We start from the raw sequence: 21492 nt of genomic DNA on the forward strand, positions 1-21492 counted from the left end.
TTCTCGCCTTATTTTGGCATAATGTTGTGAATGCACCTGTCTATGTATAGGGGGTTGAACTTAGGTTTGTGCGCACCTGGTCTGGGGAGGGGAGCCGGGTTGGACTAGATGTCCCTAGGGTTCCCTCCCGCCTCTACGGTATAATTTTACAATTCTATGTGGAGGGAGGGCCTTCCCCTGAGATCTAGCTAAAAAGAGCCAGGCTTGGTGGTGAGTCCCTTCCAGACTCCACGGGGAAGGCACAAAGCTCTCCCCGTACCCCTCAAAAATAGGGAGAGGGTGCCCTGCCCTGAGGCAGGAAGCAATGTCATTACCAGGAAAAGGTTTGCGTAATTTCCACCTTTGCACCCTCCAGGGTCAGGTCAGCTTGGATCTCACTGCCTTGCCTGGCAGGAGGAGGAGGAGGCGGCAACCTTTGAACAGCACCCAACACCCCCACCCACAGGGTGCTTCAGAAATCCCGGGGATTTCTCATCCTGTCTTTCTTCCAGGGGCACCTAAAGGCTGGCATCCCCCCCTCCCCTCCGCTCCCCTCCCCTCCCCTCTGGCTTCTCACTGCTTGCTGCTGGTTGGGGGCTTCCCTGCGCCAGAGAGATTGTCTTTAGTGCCAGGTAGGTCTGGGAGTCAAAATAAACAAATCTGAAGGTGCCTCTGGGAGCTGCTGAACTTGACCTTTTTAAGCTCCCTGGAGGAGAGCTCACCCAGGTCCCATTTGCCTCACCTGGGTCCTTATCGCAGGCCCACCTGGGGACCAAAGTACAGGCGGCAGAGAGAGACGTGTGCATTGCAGCCACGGGCAGGACAACATCTTCTCCTGGAAAAGTGAGGCTCTTTCTTCCTCCTCCTCCTCCTCCCCCTCCTCCCCCTCCTCCTCCTCCCTCCTGCCCCAAATGATGCCCCCATCCCGAGGGTACGGCTGAAGGGGAGCAGGTGCGTTTTGAGATGCAGGTAGGAGGCCACCTGGGCTGAACACACCTGCATCTTAATGCTCTCCCTTCTGCCAGGCACCTCCTGGCTGGAGTCCCACTGCAGAGCCCCCCCCCAACTCCCCCCCCCGGTGTGAATTTTCTCCCCAGGGTCTCTTCCACTTGAGGGTCAGAAGATGGCTCTGCAGAAGCAGCTGGAGGCCCTGAGCGTCTTCCAGTGGGTCCTCACCTTCCTCTTCTTTGGTAAGTTGGGAACTGGGGTGGGTGGCAGAGGGGGGCAGGTTGGCCCCCCTCCTCTTCCTGGGGCCATGGGCTTCGGGAGGCCCTCTGGCAGGCCAGGCCCCCCTCCCCCAAAAGCCAAAAGCTCTCTTCCCAAAGCAGCTTTGGGCCAGGTGTGTCTGCACTTGGGAGTCAGCCCCGCAGGCAGGGGGATGGGCTAGATAATAATAATAATAATAATAATAATAATAATAATAATAATAATTTATTTATACCCCGCCCATCTGGCTGGGTCTCCCCAGCCACTCTGGGCGGCTTCCAACAGAAATATAAAGCACAGTAATCTATTAAACATTAAAAGCCTCCCTGAACAGGGCTGCCTTCAGATGTCTTCTGAAAGTCTGGTAGTTGCTTTCCTTTTTGACATCTGGTGGGAGGGCGTTCCACAGGGCGGGCGCCACCACCGAGAAGGTCCTCTGCCTGGTTCCCTGCAACTTGGCTTCTCGCAATGAGGGAACCGCCAGAAGGCCCTCGGTGCTGGACCTCAGTGTCCGGGCAGAATGATGGAGGTGGAGACGCTCCTTCAGGTATACTGGACCGAGGCCATTTAGGGCTTTAAAGGTCAGCACCAACACTTTGAATTGTGCTCGGAAACGTACTGGGAGCCAATGTAGGTCTTTCAAGACCGGTGTTATGTGGCCTCGGCGGCCGCTCCCGATCACCAGTCTAGCTGCCGTATTCTGGGTTAGTTGTAGTTTCTTGGTTACCTTCAAAGGTAGCCCCACGTAGAGCGCATTGCAGTAGTCCAAGTGAGAAATAACTAGAGCATGCACCACTCTGGCGAGACAGTCTACAGGCAGGTAGGGTCTCAGCCTGCGTACCAGATGGAGCTGATAGACAGCTGCCCTGGACACAGAATTGACCTACACCTCCATGGACAGCTGTGAATCCAAAATGACTCCCAGGCTGCGCACCTGGTCCTTCAGGGGCACAGTTACCCCATTCAGAACCAGGGAGTCCTCCACACCTGCCCGCCTCCTGTCCCCCACGAACAGTACTTCTGTCTTGTCAGGATTCAACCTCAATCTGATGACCCTGGGGTGCCCCTTCCAACCTAAAATGTCCTTCTGGATTTAGGGGGGCTTCAGATCACGGGACCTTGGGGTCCCGTGAAATAGGGGTTGTGGTCCCAGGCAGCGCCTTTGAATCCCAGTGAGGGGGAGGGCTGCTCAGACCCTGCTTGTTGGTAGAGTTGGGTGATATATCGATATATCATCCCAAACCAGTTTGAAGTCCACCTTGTTATATTGGTTTCATCTTTTTTGTTTTTTAAAAAATAAATTTATTTATTTGGTTTTTCAAATTAGAATTTTGCAATCACATATCCAGCATACAACATAAAAACAAGATTCCACAGAATCTCCTGGACTTCTTTCCTCCTCTGCTTTGTGGGTCCTACTGTTAATCAGTTTCTCTTGCATCTTTTATATTAATCCAAATCTTTTACATCTCCATTATATCCAAAATTCACCATTAAACTACAAGTGTTCTTCCAATCCTACTAACTATTTTAACTGTTTACCATTGTTTTTATGGTAAGTTATAAAATTTCCACATTCCTTATTGTAATTAATAAAGAGTATTTACAAATAAAAAAATAAAAATAAAACGTTGGTCCTCCTGATTTCTGATCCTTCTGGTCATTTTTGCCATTTCGGCATAATCCAGTCAGGACTTTGACCTCAGAAAACTCACCATAACCCAGGGAGCTTTTAACCATGGAGGCTGGCCTGCCCCTCACCTGCCTCTGGCCTCCCCCCCCCCCACCAGGTGCCTTCTTCTCCGTTCTCCTGGTCTACCTGCTTTTCACCTCCTACTGGTCTATCAGCGTCCTGTATTTCGCCTGGTGGATCTTCGACTGGGATACGCCAGAGAGAGGTGAGTTCAATTCCCCCCAACCAGGGCCGGATTTGGGGTTGATGAGGCCCTACGCTACTGAAGGTGATGGGGCCCTTTATATGTCCAGCTGTATTTTGTCCACAACAAATGGTTGCTGTTTTTTGCGTTGAATATATGTCATATGGTAATTTATGGACCTAATAGGTATCTAAAGCCGTGCATCCATGCAGAATGTAGGCACCCTATATGTAAAGGGTAAAGGTAAAGGGGCCCCTGACCATCAGGTCCAGTCGTGTCCGACTCTGGGGTTGCGGCGCTCATCTCGCTCTATAGGCCGAGGGAGCTGGCGTTTGTCCAAAGACGGTTCCCAGGTCATGTGGCCAGCATGACAAAGCTGCTTCTGGCGAACCAGAGCAGTGCACGGAAACGCCGTTTACCTTCCCGCCGGAGCGGTCCCTATTTTTATCTACTTGCATTTTGACGTGCTTTCGAACTGCTAGGTGGGCAGGAGCTGGGACCGAGCAACGGGAGCTCACCCCATTGCAGGGATTTGAACTGCCGACATTCTGATCAGCAAGCCCTAGACTCTGTGGGTTAACCCACAGCGCCTCCTGGGTCCCTTTATCTAGAAAGGAGCAAACCAGTGATATTTGAGGGAGCAGGCTAGCAGGCGGGGCCCATGACTTACATCCTAGGAGCCGACACAACACAAAACACTGCTGCTGTAAGTAGGTTTTATTTTATTTGTTTTTTAATCATATTTTGGAAATGTACATCCAGTTTTTTTCCTTTAGTTTTTTGGGGGGCAGGTGAAAGGCCCCTCTCCTTGTCTGAGAAGGGTGCTGAGCCCCACACCCAGACCCACACAGCTTGAGCTGCTGTCTCGCCCTGCCTCTCCTCCTCCAGCCTCCTTCACCCGCTTCCCCTGGGGCAGCTTGGGAGCATCCCAAACCTGTTTTTGTCGCTGCTATTTACTGTTATCTATTTTCCAAGACAGCTTCCAATAAAAGACACAATGGCAGGAGGGGTTTCATCTCTCTCCCTCTCCCTTGTGTCTGTGTATATGGAGGGCAGAAAAGTCAGCTGCATTGATTTAAGTATTTATAATTATTTATTAAATTTTACTATAAAAACACATGAAATCCTGTAATTTACACAAATCAAAAGAACCCTCCCCAAAATATAACATAGAATCAGAGTTGGAAGGGACCCCGAGGATTCTCTTGCTCCTCATTATTAATTAATTAATACCCTGCCCATTGGGTGGCTTCCAACACACCCAATAATAATAATAGTAGTAACAATCAGATCTTATATTTAAAAAGTCACAATAACTTTAAAATAAACAACTTACACCAAATAAAGCAATATGCACCAATCCATTAGAATCCAATAATAAAGACTAAAATTAGAATCATAGAATCATACCCAGCTCCCTAAGCCGTTCCCCATAAGGCATTGTTTCCAGGCCTTTGACCATTTTGTTTGCCCTCTTCTGGACACGTTCCAGCTTGTCAGTATCCTTCTTGAACTGTGGTGCCCAGAACTGAACACAGTACTCCAGGTGAGGTCTGACCAGAGCAGAATACAGTGGTACTATTACTTCCCTTGATCTAGATGCTATACTCCTATTGATGCAGCCCAGAATTGCATTGGCTTCTTTAGCTGCTGCATCACACTGTTGACTCATGTCAAGTTTGTGGTCTACCAAGACTCCTAGATCCTTTTCACATGTACTGCTCTCAAGCCAGGTGTCTCCCATCCTGTATTTGTGCCTTTCATTTTTTTGCCCAAGTGTAGTACTTTACATTTCTCCCTGTTAAAATTAATCTTGTTTGCTTTGGCCCAGTTGTCTAACCTGTTAAGGTCATTTTAAAGTGTGATCCTGTCCTCTGGGGTATTAGCCACACCTCCTAATTTGGTGTCATCTGCAAACTTGCTCAGGATGCCCTCAAGCCCATCATCCAAGTCATTGATAAAGATGTTGATTAAGACTGGGCCCAAGACAGAACCCTGTGGCACCCCACTAGTCACCACTCTCCAGGATGAGGAGGAGCCATTGATAAACACCAGCAAGTAATAATTAAATCCCCCCTTTACACATTTCCCCTTTACATTAACATTTCCCTTCATGTTGCAAAAAAGGAGATTCCCTTATTAGTTTTAACTTTTAGAATGGATTGTAGAGATTTCAGCAACACAGAATACATATACTGTACAGAATGTCGTTCGCTCTCACTAGACAATACAATTCAATGTAAAATATTATACATGAAGGACTTGCAAGGGATTTTGATCTTAAAACATATACTGACTCTCAAAAGCAACCCATTTATAAATCCTCTCCATTTTTCTCTCCTTTTCCTGATGTACTTTTGCTTTTCATTTGGGAAATGAAGGCAGGAGGTCTGTAACTACAGTGGTACCTCGGTTTATGAACACAATTGGTTCCGGAAGTCTGTTCATAAACTGAAGCATTCATAAACTGAAGCAAACTTTCTCATTGAAAGTAATGGAAAGTGAATTCATCCATTCCAGATGGGTCCGCGGCGTTCGTAAACCAAAAATTCATAAACCGATGTTCCACTGTAATGGACATAATTAAAAGTGTACAAACATAAATAGAGCATCAAAATTATTTACCCGGTTTAACTTGTGTCCCCTACCTTCTTCCAACCCCCCCCCCCAATCCCTTGTGATTCCTATCATACTTCTTGAGATCTGGTTTAAATTTCACATTTTGTTTTATTTTGTTGATGGGTAACAATATGTTTTGTAACTGTGTGCATCTTGGATAAATAGAAAACTGATATACAGTAAATTGAATTAAAGAGACAAATGAACTGCCAGCCTAGGCAGCCTCCCAAAATAGATGCTCTTCTCTCGCTGCTCAGCTGCCCAACCCAAAACTGTTAAGCTGGAGAGAAAGCCTTAAGGATCAGACTCCCTGGAGGCAATTTCTTCATTCCCTTGTGAGGCTTGGGGGTGGGGGTCTTGCCCACGGGGTCCCCTCTAGGGTGAAGTGTAGGTGGGTTCCCAGGAGGCAAGATGCAGCGATAACAGCGAGAACCTTTATTGAACTACATGACTGGGCAACAGGGACAAAGCAACTGCTTATATACATTCCTGAAAGCCTAGGCCACTCCCACTCCCAACGTGATTGGCTGTCTAAACTTCCAAGCTGCGAATCTACGACTCAGCGTTCAAGGGCCAATGGCAGAGGCCCAAATCCTGAAATGTTCTGTGATTGGACATCATGTATCGAATCAGGAGCTCAGAATCCTTAGTCCAGACTTAAGATCAGGCAAACACAGACCCACTGAATACATAACAGTTGGTATTCGCTGAAATACTGTACAAAAATGTATCCTTGACTTACATTCCAAGCGGTGTGCAAACTCGTAAAATCCAAGGCCTTAAAAATGCAGTGATGTTGCTAAGAATAAAATTAAATACACCCATGCAGACGACAACAATGGCAAGGGTTTTGTAGGAAGGAAGGTCTTGCGGGGGCGGGGGAGGGGGGGTCCAGGCTCAGGCAGACCTCCTTCCCTCAAGGGCACCACAGGACCACCAAAGGCCTGTCACATGGAAGGTGGAGCTACTGGTAGCAGGTCTCCTGCGGCTCCAGAGGGCAGGATCTGAACCCATGACTTACTTCACATGGCAAGAAAGGAGATTCCGACTCCACATCAAGTACTTTTTGAAGGTTAGGGCTTTTCCTCAGTGGCGCGGACTCCCTCCGAAGGTGGCAGGCTCTCCTTCTTTGGAGGTTTGGGCTGGATGACCCCTGGGGGTCCCCTTCCAACCCCACAATTCTCTGATTCTGTCCCCTGCCTGAACCCTTGCTTTCGCAGGTGGGCGCCGCAGCAACTGGATTAGGCGCTGGAGAGTCTGGGAGCTCCACCGGGATTATTTCCCCATCAAGGTATGAGAAAGGGGCTGGCAGGGCGACGGAGGGTCTGCCATCCTTCGAAGGATGCCAGGCGTCCTTGGCACTCCTGGAGACCAGATCACGGATAAGCAGGAGGTGGTGGCCGTCAAAGGCTGCTGGCCATGGGATCTGCGCACTGCCTCTCTGAATGTGACATTCGGGTGGGGGGCAAAATGCCAAAGGACTCACCCCTCTTGCCTTGCAGCTGGTGAAGACGGCCGAGCTGCCCCCGACACGGAACTACGTCCTGGGCTCCCACCCCCACGGGATCATCTGCGCGGGGGCTTTTTCTGCCTTCTGCACCGAGGCCACAGGCTTCTCCCGCACCTTCCCTGGCCTCCGGCCCAGCCTGGCCGCCCTCGCAGGGCTGTTCCACCTGCCTGTCTACCGGGAGTACATTATGGGCTTTGGTGAGGCCAACGGGGTGAGGGATGGAGAATGAAGAGGGGGGGCAGGGAAGTCCTTAGGGTGGACACATGGAGTCCACAGGGGGTTGAGAGGCTGTCTTGCTCTTCTAGCCGGTCAGGTTGGGGGTGGGGAAGTGGGGAAGTGGGTGGCCCCTCCCCTAAGGAGCATCTTCAAGAACCCTGCCTGAACCACCCCTGAAAAGGGGCGTTTGCACAAATAATACATAGAATTGACCTGTGCCTCCTTGGACAGCTGTGAGTCCAAAATGACTCCCAGGCTGTGCACCTGGTCCTTCAGGGGCACAGTTGCTCCATTCAGGACCAGGGAGTCCTCCACACCTGCCCGCCTCCTGTTTCCCCAAAACAGTACTTCTGTCTGTCAGGATTCAACCTCAATCTGTTAGCCACCATCCAACCTCCAACCGCCTCCAGACGCACTGATCTTTTGCCTGCAACCCTTTTGCCCTTTAAGCGACTCGCACAATTTCAGAGTTGGAGGGAAATCATGAAGGTCTAGTCCAGGCATCCCCAAACTTCGGCCCTCCAGATGTTTTGGACTACAATTCCCATCTTCCCTGACCACTGGTCCTGTTAGCTATGGATCATGGGAGTGGTAGGCCAAAACATCTGGAGGGCCGCAGTTTGGGGGTGCCTGGTCTAGTCCAACGCCTTGCAAAGCAGGGAACCTCTGGACCTTTGCCTTCTTCTCCCACTTCCAGGGGGTGTCCCGGTCAACAAAAGGTCCCTGGACTTCCTCCTGAGCGGGGGCCCTGGCCATGCAGTGGTCATCGTGGTGGGGGGCGCGGCCGAGTCGCTGGACTGTGCCCCTGGAGAGCAGCGCGTCCGCCTTCACGGGAGGAGGGGATTCGTACGCCTGGCGTTGCAACATGGGTAGGGGCACCAAAGGGGCAAGGGGGTGTCCCGGGGGGTGTTGGGCGCAGGTCAGCAATATCTCAGGCTGGGTGAGCATGGCAGCGCTTCCCGGTGGATCTTGCCCCAAAGAAGCAATTACAAGGACTGAAGGCCCCTCCCTTTCCTTGCCATGTAGTTTTTTATTACATTTTTCTTACTTTTTCGCAATAACCTTCCTAACAAATAATTCCACTGCTCCATAAGTGGACTTTCCACCCCACACCCCCGGTGTTTTTACTCAAACCTTTTCTACTGCTTTGTATTTTTATCTATTAAATGCCACCTGTACAACATTTTGAGATAGTTTTTTCTTAATGTATAACAGGCCGTGAATTCCATCTCCTAAGGTCCCTCCCTGCCTTCCCACAGCCTAGCCTACCTCACAAGGTTCTTGGTTGGAATAAATGCTCTCCCTGACCCGATATTCCTTTCTTCCTCCTCTTCCTCCTCACAGGGCTGACCTGGTGCCCGTTTACACCTTTGGGGAGAACGACATTTTCCGACAGATCCGATTCCCCGAGGGCAGCTGCGCTCGCCGCCTCCAGCTGGGTTTCAAGCAGCTGCTCGGCTTCGCCCCTTGCCTCTTCAGCGGGAGGGGCCTCTTCTCCAGCCGCTCCTGGGGGCTCCTGCCCATGGCTGCCCCCATCACGGTGGTGGGTAAGGACCCAGCAGGCTCCCCGTCCCTTCCTTAGCCTCCGCACTCTGCCCCCCCAAACACCCCCAACTCACCAACTTGCTTGCAAAGAGCCGCAAACTCTCCAGCCTCGTGCAAAGCGGCAGCTTCTGGCGCGCCTCTCTCTCGCCCCCTCCTGCAACTGAACGGGAGACCTGTGGAGTTGGAAGGGTCCCCCGAGGGTCATCCAGCCCAACCCCTATGCGATGCAGGAATCAAACGATCCGCCTCGTTTTATCCTTCTCCCCATCCTTGGAGGTTACCTAGCAGAGGTTGGGGGGTGGCCACCAATCAGGGATTCCTGCATTGCAGGGGTTGGGCTGCATGACCCTCGGGGGTCCCTTCGATTCCTGCACTTAGGCCACTCCTTACTCCAAAGCCAGGGTGCAAAGGCCGCTGAGGTGGGGGGTGAGGTCTTGGGAGATGCAATGGTCAGAGCAGCAGACCCCTCCAAACCACCCCCCTCTCTCCTGCAGTGGGGAAGCCCATCCCGGTCCCGCTCCGCCCGCGCCCCACCGAGGACGAGGTGAACAGCTTCCACGCTCTCTACGTCGAGGCCCTGAAGCAGCTCTTTGACGCCCATAAAGAATCCTGCGGCCTCCCGTCGTCCCAGCATCTCCTCATCACCTAGACTAGAGGGACCGGACTTCAGCTGAAGCAGCACCAGGGGACACAAGTTGTGGGGGAGACACCAGGGAGACTTTGCCGTCGTCCCCATCTGCGCACACCAATAATCAATCCATCAGTCTCCTTAACTGGCATACAGAGTACAAAAGTATATAAGACAAGGCATACAACTGGAGTCTGCTTATAGAACGATATTATTTAAAATAAAACTAAGGCAATAAGGTTAAAAAGTGTCTCTCCGTTTATAGCGACGTACAGTAGTTTCATAGCATCTCTTAGAACAGGCATCCCCAAACTGCGGCCCTCCAGATGTTTTGGTTTACAACTCACATGATCCCTAGCTAACAGGACCAGTGGTCAGGGATGATGGGAATTGTAGTCCAAAACATCTGGAGGGCCGAAGTTTGGGGATGCCTGTCTTAGAAATTCTGCTTGTTGTTTAGTCGTTTAGTCGTGTCCGACTCTTCGTGACCCCATGGACCAGAGCACGCCAGGCACTCCTGTCTTGCACTGCCTCCCGCAGTTTGGTCAAACTCATGTTCGTAGCTTTGAGAACACAGTCCAACCATCTCGTCCTCTGTCGTCCCCTTCTCCTAGTGCCCTCCATCTTTCCCAACATCAGGGTCTTTTCCAGGGAGTCTTCTCTTCTTATGAGGTGGCCAAAATCTTGGAGCCTCAGCTTCAGGATCTGTCCTTCCAGTGAGCACTCAGGGCTGATTTCCTTCAGAATGCATAGGTTCCAGTAAGAGCTGTTTGGCAGTGGAATTTGCTGCCCAGGAGTGTGGTGGAGTTTCCTTCTTTGGAGGTCTTTAAGCAGAGGCTTGACAGGCATATGTCAAGAATGCTTTGATGGTGTTTCCTGCTCGGCAGGGGGTTGGACTGGATGGCCCTTGTGGTCTCTTCCAACTCTGTGATTCTATGATTCTAGGTTTGATCTTCTTGCAGTCCATGGGACTCTCAAGAGTCTCCTCCAGCACCGTAATTCAAAAACATCCATTCTTCTGGGGATCAGCCTTCTTTATGGTCCAGCTCTCAGTTCCATACATCACTACTGGGGAAACCATAGCTACCTTTATACTTTTGCCTAAGGCTGTTCCGTAGAAAGGAAACCCCGGAGAAGTCAGAGCAATTTGACCTTTTTCTTTGTGCACGGGGTTTAGATATTTGCCATGTGAAAGGCGCAGCGGAATAAAGCACGTGCAATGGTTTCCACCTGCCTTGTGCCAGAAGAAAGACAATGCCTTTCCGGATGTGGAATTTGCGAGGAACTTCCTGGCAGGGTCGCAGGTGGCGTGACGTCAAGTCTTGCAAGGGAAAAGCAATGCGATGCAGCAGCGCAAAAAGCCAATGCAATTCTGGGCTGCATCAATAGTATAGCATCTAGATCAAGGGAAGTAATAGTACCACTGTATTCTGCTCTGCTAATAACAAGGCCAGTGGAAGTGATGATATTCCAGCTGAACTATTTAAAATTTTAAAAGATGATGCTGTTAAGGTGCTACACCCAATATGCCAGCAAGTTTGGAAAACTCAGCAATGGCCAGAGGATTGGAGAAGATCAGTCTACATCCCAATTCCAAAGAAGGGCAGTGCCAAAGAATGCTCCAACTACCGCACAATTGCGCTCATTTCACACGCTAGCAAGGTTATGCTTAAAATTCTACAAGGCAGGCTTAGGCAGTATGTGGACCGAGAACTCCCAGAAGTGCAAGCTGGATTTCGAAAGGGCAGAGGAACCAGAGACCAAATAGCAAACATGCGCTGGATTATGGAGAAAGCTAGAGAGTTCCAGAAAAACGTCTACTTCTGCTTCATTGACTATGCAAAAGCCTTTGACTGTGTCGACCACAGCAAACTATGGCAAGTTCTTAAAGAAATGGGAGTGCCTGATCACCTCATCTGTCTCCTGAGAAATCTCTATGTGGGACAAGAAGCTACAGTTAGAACTGGATATGGAACAACTGAGTGGTTCAAAATTGGGAAAGGAGTACGACAAGGTTGTATATTGTCTCCCTGCTTATTTAACTTATATGCAGAATTCATCATGCGAAAGGCTGGACTAGATGAATCCCAAGCAGGAATTAAGATTGCCGGAAGAAATATCAACAACCTCAGATATGCAGATGACACAACCTTGATGGCAGAAAGCGAGGAGGAATTAAAGAACCTTTTAATGAGGGTGAAAGAGGAGAGCGCAAAATATGGTCTGAAGCTCAACATCAAAAAAACCAAGATCATGGCCACTGGTCCCATCACCTCCTGGCAAATAGAAGGGGAAGAAATGGAGGCAGTGAGAGATTTTACCTTCTTGGGCTCCTTGATCACTGCAGATGGTGACAGCAGTCACGAAATTAAAAGACGCCTGCTTCTTGGGAGAAAAGCAATGACAAACCTAGACAGCATCTTAAAAAGCAGAGACATCACCTTGCCGACAAAGGTCCGTATAGTTAAAGCTATGGTTTTCCCAGTAGTGATGTATGGAAGTGAGAGTTGGACCATAAAGAAGGCTGATCGCCGAAGAATTGATGCTTTTGAATTATGGTGCTGGAGGAGACTCTTGAGAGTCCCATGGACTGCAAGAAGATCAAACCTATCCATTCTGAAGGAAATCAGCCCTGAGTGCTCCCTGGAAGGACAGATCGTGAAGCTGAGGCTCCAATACTTTGGCCACCTCATGAGAAGAGAAGAATCCTTGGAAAAGACCCTGATGTTGGGAAAGATTGAGGGCACTAGGAGAAGGGGACGTCAGAGGACAAGATGGTTGGACAGTGTTCTCGAAGCTACCAACATGAGTTTGACCAAACTGCGGGAGGCAGTGGAAGACAGGAGTGCCTGGCGTGCTATGGTCCATGGGGTCACGAAGAGTCGGACACGACTAAACGACTAAACAACAACAACATTCTGCTCTGGTCAGACCTCACCTGGAGTCCTGTGTCCAGTTCTGGGCACCACAGTTCAAGAAGGATACTGACAAGCTGGAACGTGTCCCGAGGAGGGCAACCAAAATGGTCAAAGGCCTGGAAACTGACAGTAAGAGCTGTTCGGCAGTGGAATTTGCTACCAAGGAGTGTGGTGGAGTCTCCTTCTTTGGAGGGCTTTAAGCAGAGGCTTGACAGGCATATGTCAAGAATGCTTTGATGGTGTTTCCTGCTTGGCAGGGGGTTGGACTGGATGGCCCTTGTGATCTCTTCCAACTCTATGATTCTATGAAAAAGCTCTGTGTTGGTGGAGATCGTATATAGGGGACGTAAATATGGGTGGACAACGGGGTGGGGGTGTGTCAGGAGCCTCGGCCGAAAGGGCATGGGGGAACGGGTCTCCGGTCCAGCAATCCCCTTTGCCCATCCGTTCCCCGTCGTGTGCACTTTGTCCATGCCCCGAAGCAATCCCCTTCCGAGCTTGCACCTTGCCTGAACAATTGCTTTGGTTCCGTGGCTGAAATGAGACCCACATGGAGCCCCCAACCACCCCACCCGCGATGCATGCACAAGGCGGCAGAGGGAGCCGATATGGGTGGAGAGAGTGTGTGAACGGGGGGGGGCACGTGTATTGTGGTGGTGAGCTGCATTGTGCAGCCCTACAACGCACATCCACGCCCGACTTGCAAGAGGCGCTCAGCCCCTGCGCAGGATTTCTGGAGGGCAACCTAGCAGATCCAAAGCGCGTCAAAGTGCAAGTAGATAAATAGGTACCGCTCCAGCGGGAAGGTAAACGGCATTTCCGTGTGCTGCTCTGGTTCGCCAGAAGCGGCTTTGTCATTCTGGCCACATGGCCTGGAAGCTGTACACCGGCTCCCTCGGCCAAAAATGCGAGATGAGCGCCGCAAACCCAGAGTCACCCACGACTGGACCTAATGGTCAGGGGTCCCTTTACCTTTTAGGATAGGAGAGCCGTCCTCCCTCCCTCCTTCCTTCCTTCCTTCCTTCCTTCTTTCCCCGGCATGCAAAAGCGAGATGGTGCGGTTAAAAGAGGCGAGGCTGCTTTGCTCCGGATGGAAAATATGGGACGCTTCCTCTCGCTCAAGGGCAGCATCAGGCACCGCTGGGATTCGAACCCAGGATCTCCTGTTTACTAGACAGGCGCTTTAACCAACTAAGCCACGGCGCCGCGCGTTGCCTCTCCTTTCGGCGGCCGGAGCTGTTCATTGAAAGGGCGGCGGGCGGAGAGAGACGCAAGACCCGGCGCGGATCGCATTCGGACGGAACGGAAGGCGGAAGAAATAAATCCCGGGCTGGAGTGCTTTTTTTGGTTGATGTTTTGTTTTGCGCAGAAATGCCAGTTCGAGAGAGAGAGAGGAGGATCTATTCCGAGGGTCCAAGTTCAACAACAACAACGAAAGAAGAGGCCGGGTGGAAGGAGGGGGGGGGTGCAGAGGCGAGAGGGAGAAGAGCGCCAGCGGCAATACGACCCTACCCACGGCTCCAAGTCCAGCTCCAAAATAAGCAATAGATGAGATGTGAAAAGGAGCGCCTGCCCCGATGAGGCTGCAATCGGAATATTGGGGGCAACGGCGGGATGCAGGGGAAATGCCAGATCACACCTCTCCCCCCCCCCACATACACCCCGGCCGGCCCTGCCTTTGCCGGGGATCAATGTCAAAGGGATCCTTTAGCTGCGATCCCTGTGCTGCAGGGGGTTGGGCTAGATGACCCTTGGGGGTACCTTCCAGCTCTGTGATTCTGCGAGGGGAGGATGCTGCCCGCTGGGTTAATTGATGTCCCCTTCCTCCCCTCCCCCCCACTCCCGCGCACCCCAACCCCTCCCTTGCCAGCCCCCCACCCCGCCCTCCTCCTTCCACCCCGTTGCTTCATTTTAACGAGCGGGAGAAGCGTCACTTTGGGTCGATCCGGGGAGGGGGAGCCTGGAGCGGGACGGGACCCCGCACAACCCGTGCCAGGCCACACGTGATGATTCAATGGGGCGCTTGTGTGCGTGCAGGGAGGGTGGGGAGAGGAATGTTCCTTGCTGCTCTTCGCCCCCCTCCCTCTCCGCTAATGACCTGCCTGCCATCGCCTGCCAAGAATTGGTTAAGGGGCCACCCACAGGGCGCGGGGGTGGGGGGCGCGCCGGCTGCCAGCACCCAACCTCCAGTCAGTTGCCTACCTCCAACCAGGGGGGGGGGGCACATCACATGCAGGGGGAGTCTGGGAGTCTGTTCCTTCTCAGCTCCGCAAGATTGCAACCTCGCAGAGGAGGAGGAGTGCCTCTGACCATGTGCAGAGACGTCCTCCTCTCCCGCGCAAAGGTTTCGAGGCAGGCAGCGCTAGCGCTTCCGGGCTGAAAAGGAGCAGCGCCTTGCCGCGTGTCCCACCCCGCACCCGCGCAAAAGGAGCCCCCATTGGGCGCCCGCTGCTTTTGACCCCGACGTGATTTGAACACGCAGCCTTCTGATCTGGAGTCAGACGCGCTACCGTTGCGCCACGAGGTCGGCTGTACCAGGCGCTCCGGGCAGGCCCTTGCAAGGCGGCGCCTCCTCGGCGGCGCTTCTCTTCCTGAGGCTGCTCAGACTCTCTCCTCCTCCTCATGAGCTGGACTCTCCTTCCTTGAGGCAGCAAGAGGCAGAGAGAATAATAGAAACGTGGAGTTGGAAGGGATCCCTAGGGTCATCTAGTCCAACCCCCTTCCATGCAGGAATCTCAACTAGATCTTACATGACAGCTGGCCATCCAACCTCCAAGGAAGGAGAGTCCACCGCCTCTCGTGGGAGTCTGTTCCACCGTCAAACAGCTCTCACGTCTCATTTCTTGTACTTTGACTCCATTGGTTCTGATCCTCCCCCTCCCCCCCCGGAAAAAAAACAAGTTTGCTCCCTCTTCCATGGGGCAACCCTTTAGATATTTGAAGATGGCTATCCTATCCTTAGTGATGTATGGAAGTGAGAGCTGGACCATAAAGGAGGCTGATCGCGGAAGAATTGATGCTTTTGAATTATGGTGCTGGAGGAGACTCTTGAGAGTCCCATGGACTGCAAGAAGATCAAACCTATCCATTCTTAAGGAAATCAGCCCTGAGTGCTCACTGGAAGGACAAATCCTGAAGCTGAGGCTCCAATACTTTGGCCACCTCATGAGAAGAGAAGACTCCCTGGAAAAGACCCTGATGTTGGGAAAGATTGAGGATACAAGGAGAAGGGGACGACAGAGGACAAGATGGTTGGACAGTGTTCTCGAAGCTACGAACATGAGTTTGACCAAACTGTGGGAGGCAGTTCAAGACAGGTGTGCCTGGCGTGCTATGGGCCATGGGGTCATGAAGAGTCGGACACGACTAAATGACTAAACAACAACATCCTATCTCCTCTCAGTCTCCTCTTTCCCAGGCTAAACATACCCAGTTCCTTCAACTGTTCCTCATCAGGCTTGCTTTCCAGGCCCTTGATCCTCTTGGTCGAACCTCCTCTGTCCACCTCCCAGCTTGTCAATATCCTTCTTAAAATGTGGTGCCCAGAACTGGACACAGGACTCCAGGTGGGGTCGTCTGACCAAGTCAAAAGGGTCCCCCCAGAGGGAGATACCCAACAGGCAGACTGATTTAGTTTATCTGTTGATTCAACCCCTGATGTTCTCGATATCGATCAACTTACTGTCCTTGTTAGATGTGTTTCTCCTCGTGATGGATTACCAGTTGAATGCTTTCTGAGTTTCATTGAGCTGAGAGATCACGCCAGTGAAAGTATGGCTGAGCTAATACTACTTCATTGAACTTGAAATAGATTTCAGTAAATGTAGATAGAGTACAATCATATGACTGCAAAATATAGCGGCATTCAACAAAAAAAATCTGGAAAGGAACAAGCTAGCAAAGTTTATTCCATGTTCTGGACAATCCCCCTAAATCTAGTTGGACCAACCACAGTTGCCCCATGTCTGGATGCAGTGGACTGATTGATTGATTGATTGATTGATTTGCAACAATACATGAGCTTTATTGTTTTTTTCTCAGCGTCTACAAAAAATATGGGCAGCGCTGGGGGGGAGATTGCTTGTTGAGTTATAAATTCCTAAACATTTAATCATAAGGTTACCAGATTTTTTTCAATTAATCTGGGGACACTTTAAATAAATAAATAAATGCTACATGTTCGGGACATTGATGCTGCAGTGATGGGCGGCCACCTCCTTGACCTCAACCGGCACGTTTCCCCTTCCTCCGAGGCGTCTACTGTACTTCCTTTCTCCGTGAGCCTGGGCAGCCCCTGAGTTGTTGGTTCTTTGGTGGTGGTGGGGAAGTGGTGCGCGGTGGGTCAGGCATGGGAGGTGGAAAAGGAGGGCCGAGAGTGGCGGCGGCGGTGATGCTCGGGCAGCGCAATGCCTCCCTTCCCTTCACAGCTGAGAGATCCCCGTCCCGCTCCTGCTTAGGGAGCTGGGTATGTTTAGCCTGGACAAGAGAAGGGTAAGGGGTGATATGATAGCCATGTTCAAATATATAAAAGGATGTCATATAGAGGAGGGAGAAAGGTTGTTTTCTGCTGCTCCAGAGAAGCGGACACAGAGCAATGGATTCAAACTACGGTACAAGAAAGAAGATTCCACCTAAACATTCGGAAGAACTTCCTGACAGTAAGAACTGTTCGGTAGTGGAATTTGCTGCCAAGGAGTGTGGTGGAGTCTCCTTCTTTGGAGGTCTTTAAGCAGAGGCTTGACAGGCATATGTCAAGAATGCTTTGATGGTGTTTCCTGCTCGGCAGGGGGTTGGACTGGATGGCCGTTGTGGTCTCTTCCAACTCTATGATTCTATGATCCTGCTTGCACGCAAGTAGGAGTTGGGAGGCTGCTCTGATAGGCAGCGTGAAGCCTCCCTTCACAGCTTAGTTGCTGGGGTCAGGGAAGGTGGAGGCAGCCCGGAAGATGCATCTTAGAGCCCCTGTACCATCCTTTCTGAAGGAAATCAGCCCTGAGCGCTCACTGGAAGGACAGATCGTGAAGCTGAGGCTCCAATACTTTGGCCACCTCATGAGAAGAGAAGACTCCCTGGAAAAGACCCTGATGTTGGGAAAGATGGAGGGCACAAGGAGAAGGGGACGACAGAGGACGAGATGGTTGGACAGTGTTCTCAAAGCTACGAACATGAGTTTGACCAAACTGCGGGAGACAGTGGAAGACAGGAGTGCCTGGCGTGCTATGGTCCATGGGGTCACAAAGAGTCGGATACGACTAAATGACTAAACAACAACAACCACCATCAGATGGGGGCTTCCGAGCAGCTCCTGAAGCCAGCCAGAGCCAACTGCTCCGCGCTGCTGTGTTTCCCGGGGACATTAGATGAAATCCTGGGACATTCCGGGGAATGAAATTTGTCCGGGGACTTATTCGCAAATCCGGGGACTGTCCCTGGGGAAAAGGGACATCTGGTAACCCTATTTAATCAGGCACAAGATGGGAGGCTCACACCCAACTCTGCAATTGTATGGTTTCTATTATTGTTGAAGCCCTCAAGCCTGTGATGAAATTGAAAAAGGAGCTACTAGATGACAGGCGGAAAATCTTATGCAAAAAAATGGAAGAATTTGAATTCATTTCCATGCTTCACATTTCATAAAGTTAGCAAGGCCCTTTTTGCAAATTTTGCAAATTTCACTGAGCACATGTGCAAATATTTACAGCTCACTCTTGCAGATCGTATCAAACACTCATGCTAATTTTGATGAAGTTGAACAGCAAGTGACATTTGCTCCACTGGATGTAGAATACAAAACTGTCAAAAGAAGGCAGAGAGTATGAAAAATATGAAAAGAACGATGAGACAAGCTTTGAAGCCTGAGACGAACTTTCTCCAAGAGGCAAGTGTAGGGTAAATTCATTTATCCCTGTCATGGATGCTCTTGGAGCCAACCGAGACAGAAGTGCAATGGTGTGTAGGAATGAAGCTGCCAATTTTTCATTTTTGGTGAACTTGCGAGCAACTAAGGATCGGATTCACAACGGCATCAAGATGTTAAGGCAAGAATATCCAAAGGATGTTGACCTTAGTCTAGCCAATGAACTTTTGCACTTCCGCCTGCACGTCAAACAAGCTCACTTTGAGAAAGAAAATTTCAGCCACCAATAATATATGTATCAAATAATATTCCTGGAGAAAATTTGGGTGGCGTTTCCAAATGTGGAATTGACATATTATTCTCGTATGCTGGGGGCAGACCATTTTGAAGCAGACTTAAAAAGGATAAAAAAATGATCTGCGGCCTCATCAAGATCAGTTTTCTGATCTAAGCCAACTCTGCATAGAAAATGATAAACTGAATTTAATGAAACAATTGATAAATCTGCATCCAAAAGAGCTCAAAAGAAACTGTTCTGACTTTGTATATAGTGTAGGATTATAATACAGCTGTGATTCCCCTGTGATGTTCTGTATGGATGTCTTTATTAATTCTATATAGTTATTAAAGGTTGTATATTTATAAACAAACTTTTTTATCCACTCTAAAATCTGCTTTCACTGAGTAGATAAAGAAGAGGATGATGTCCTAGAATCATAAAATCATAGAATCATAGAGTCGGAAGAGACCACAAGGGCCATCCAGTCCAACTCCCTGCCAAGCAGGAAACACCACCAAAGCATTATTGACATATGGCCGTCAAGCCTCCGCTTAAAGACCTCCAAAGAAGGAGACTCCACCACACTCCTTGGCAGCAAATTCCACTGCCGAACAGCTCTCACTGTCAGGAAGTTCTTCCTAATGTTTAGGTGGAATCTTCTTTCTTGTAGCTTGAATCCATTGCTCCATGTCCGCTTCTCTGGAGCAGCAGAAAACAATCTTTCTCCCTCCTCGATATGACATCCTTTCATGTATTTGAACATGGCTATCATATCACCCCTTAACCTTCTCTTCTCCAGGCTAAGCATACCCAGCTCCCTAAGCCGTTCCTCATAAGGCATCGTTTCCAGGCCTTTGACCATTTTGGTTGCCCTCTTCTGGACACATTCCAGCTTGTCAGTATCCTTCTTGAACTGTGGTGCCCAGAACTGGACACAGTACTCCAGGTGAGGTCTGACCAGAGCAGAATACAGTGGTACTATTACTTCCCTTGATCTAGACGCTATACTCCTATTGATGCAGCCCAGAATTGCATTGGCTTTTTTAGCTGCTGCATCACACTGCTGACTCATGTCAAGTTTGTGGTCTACCAAGACTCCTAGATCCTTTTCACATGTACTGCTCTCAAGCCAGGTGTCACCCATCCTGTATTTGTGCCTTGTCCTGCTCAGGGGCTTCCCAGAAGAGGCACCTGCTCGCAGACTGTGGGGAAAACAGGAGCCGGAGAGGGAAGAGGGAACGTGGATGCATAGAAAACAGACTCTGAAGGAGAGCAAGTCTCGAGGTGGAGAGGGAAGGGACCCCCCAAGGGCATTCTAGTCCAACCCCTGCCATGTGACAGTGGACCAGGAAGGAAGGAAGGAAGGAAGGAAGGAAGGAAGGAAGGAAGGAAGGAAGGAAGGAAGGAAGGAAGGAAGGAAGGAAGACAGACCACAAGGCCGGCATGACAAAGGGCCAAAGTCATCGAGTGAGGAAAGAAGTGTAGGGAAAAAGAGAGGAAATAAGAATCCGTAGAGAAATGAGATGCCCTGTGGGGCAGAATCAGGCTCAAGCAGACAGGGAAAGGCAGAAGCTGAGGGAAGAGGAAGAGGAAGCAGAAAGCTCGTCTAGGAATCCCCAGTCACCCGGGGGTCCCGTGTGGTGCTGGCTGGAGAAGAGGCACCTTGGCATCGCTGGGGTAGTCGGGAAAGGGGCGCCCCTGGCGGCTGGTCTGGAAGTTGCTCGCGGGAGCGCTTCCGGATGATGCCTTCGGTCTACGCACCGCGCCAGTCCTGGCCTGACCCAGAGGCAGCGCAGGTCCTATTCACTTTCCTGCATGAAGGGTGCGCGTGCAGAAACGCGCGCGTGTGTGTGAACCTGCCCGTCACCTAGGAGGGCGATGGGCTCCCTTCGGATCTGCGGGTTCCGAGTCCTGCACTGCAGCCCCCCCCACCTCCCCCGAGTTTGTGTAAGACTAACGGTTTGAAAATTTTAATTTATTCAATTTGTATACCGCCCTCCCTCCACAGATCTCAGGGCGGTTTACAACATAAGAATGCAAGATAAAAACAACAACACAAACACACAAAATACCAAAATACAATACCCCCCTTCAAACCCCCTCCTCCCCATTTAAAAGGGATGTCAAAGGCTTGGATGAAGAAGAGCTTTTTCGCCTGGCGCCTAAAGGTTGTGCAATGAAGGCGCCAGCCGAACCTCACTTTTAACTTAAAAGAAAAAGCAGAGGCGATAAAAAAAACCCCTCCCCCAGACCGGACAGGGAGCAGAGTGAGTTTTCAGCTGAGGGTCTGAGGCGCCTCCCCGCCCCCCTCCCTCCACGCACTGGCTTAGAAGAAGCTTCCTAAGGCGACGCCGCTCATTGCCTGCGGCTACCAGGACCCTCGGGGCTCATGGTCCATGGGGTCACGAAGAGTCGGACACGACTAAACGACTAAACAACAACAACAACAACCAGGACCCTCGAGGTCTGAGCAAGCGCCGAGGAGCGCTCTTGCACCTGTCGGGGCTCGTGGGCAGTCCAAAGCGGCCTCTCCCTCCTGTATTGCAGGGGGTTGGTCTGGATGACCCCTTGGGATCCCTTCCAACTCTACAGTTCCGCGATTCCTTCGCGGCTCATGAGCCTGGCAACGCACGCACGCGTGTTCTTGTTGTTGGGGGGTGGGCTCCTCTCTTGCGCGACCTGCCAGGTGCGCATAACAGGTGCCGCGGGTGGGTCTTCTGTCCCCGGCACTCGCGGGTGCGGACGCCGTCCTTCCAGCGAGCATGGCAGGGGGCGGGAAGGGGGTCGTGAGCACCGTCTCCTTTCTGGGTCCTCCCCCCGCCGTGCGCCCTTGTCCCTAAGTGCCCTCTCTCCCCAC

The 21492-nt window shown here is 50.9% G+C and overlaps 1 protein-coding gene and 2 non-coding genes across 4 annotated transcripts; 1 reads left to right on the forward strand and 2 right to left on the reverse strand.

The window, feature by feature from the left end:
- The first annotated feature begins 211 nt into the window (after positions 1–211).
- LOC118078962 (2-acylglycerol O-acyltransferase 3) lies at positions 212–9839 on the forward strand. 2 transcript variants are annotated; one of them, XM_060281984.2, is made up of 9 exons: positions 221–611; positions 739–822; positions 1077–1169; positions 2976–3083; positions 6902–6972; positions 7184–7388; positions 8105–8276; positions 8752–8954; positions 9447–9838. In XM_060281984.2, exons 1-9 carry the CDS (start codon positions 305–307, stop codon positions 9599–9601), a joined length of 1398 nt encoding a protein of 465 aa, XP_060137967.2. In that variant the 5' UTR covers positions 221–304; the 3' UTR covers positions 9602–9838. The 2 variants fall into 2 exon arrangements, with proteins under 2 accessions (XP_088512147.1, XP_060137967.2); XM_088656021.1 differs by lacking the exon at positions 8105–8276 and having other exon boundaries at positions 212–611; positions 9447–9839.
- A 3791-nt stretch (positions 9840–13630) lies between these two features.
- On the reverse strand, positions 13631–13704 carry TRNAT-AGU (transfer RNA threonine (anticodon AGU)). Its single transcript has one exon. It is a non-coding gene; the product is annotated as a tRNA-Thr (tRNA).
- Positions 13705–14953: 1249 nt separating this feature from the next.
- On the reverse strand, positions 14954–15025 carry TRNAW-CCA (transfer RNA tryptophan (anticodon CCA)). Its single transcript has one exon. It is a non-coding gene; the product is annotated as a tRNA-Trp (tRNA).
- Between the last annotated feature and the right edge of the window lie 6467 nt (positions 15026–21492).

This window comes from Zootoca vivipara, chromosome 12 (assembly GCF_965207765.1).
Source record: "Zootoca vivipara chromosome 12, rZooViv2.hap1.1, whole genome shotgun sequence".
Classification (NCBI taxonomy): Eukaryota; Metazoa; Chordata; class Lepidosauria; order Squamata; family Lacertidae; genus Zootoca; species Zootoca vivipara.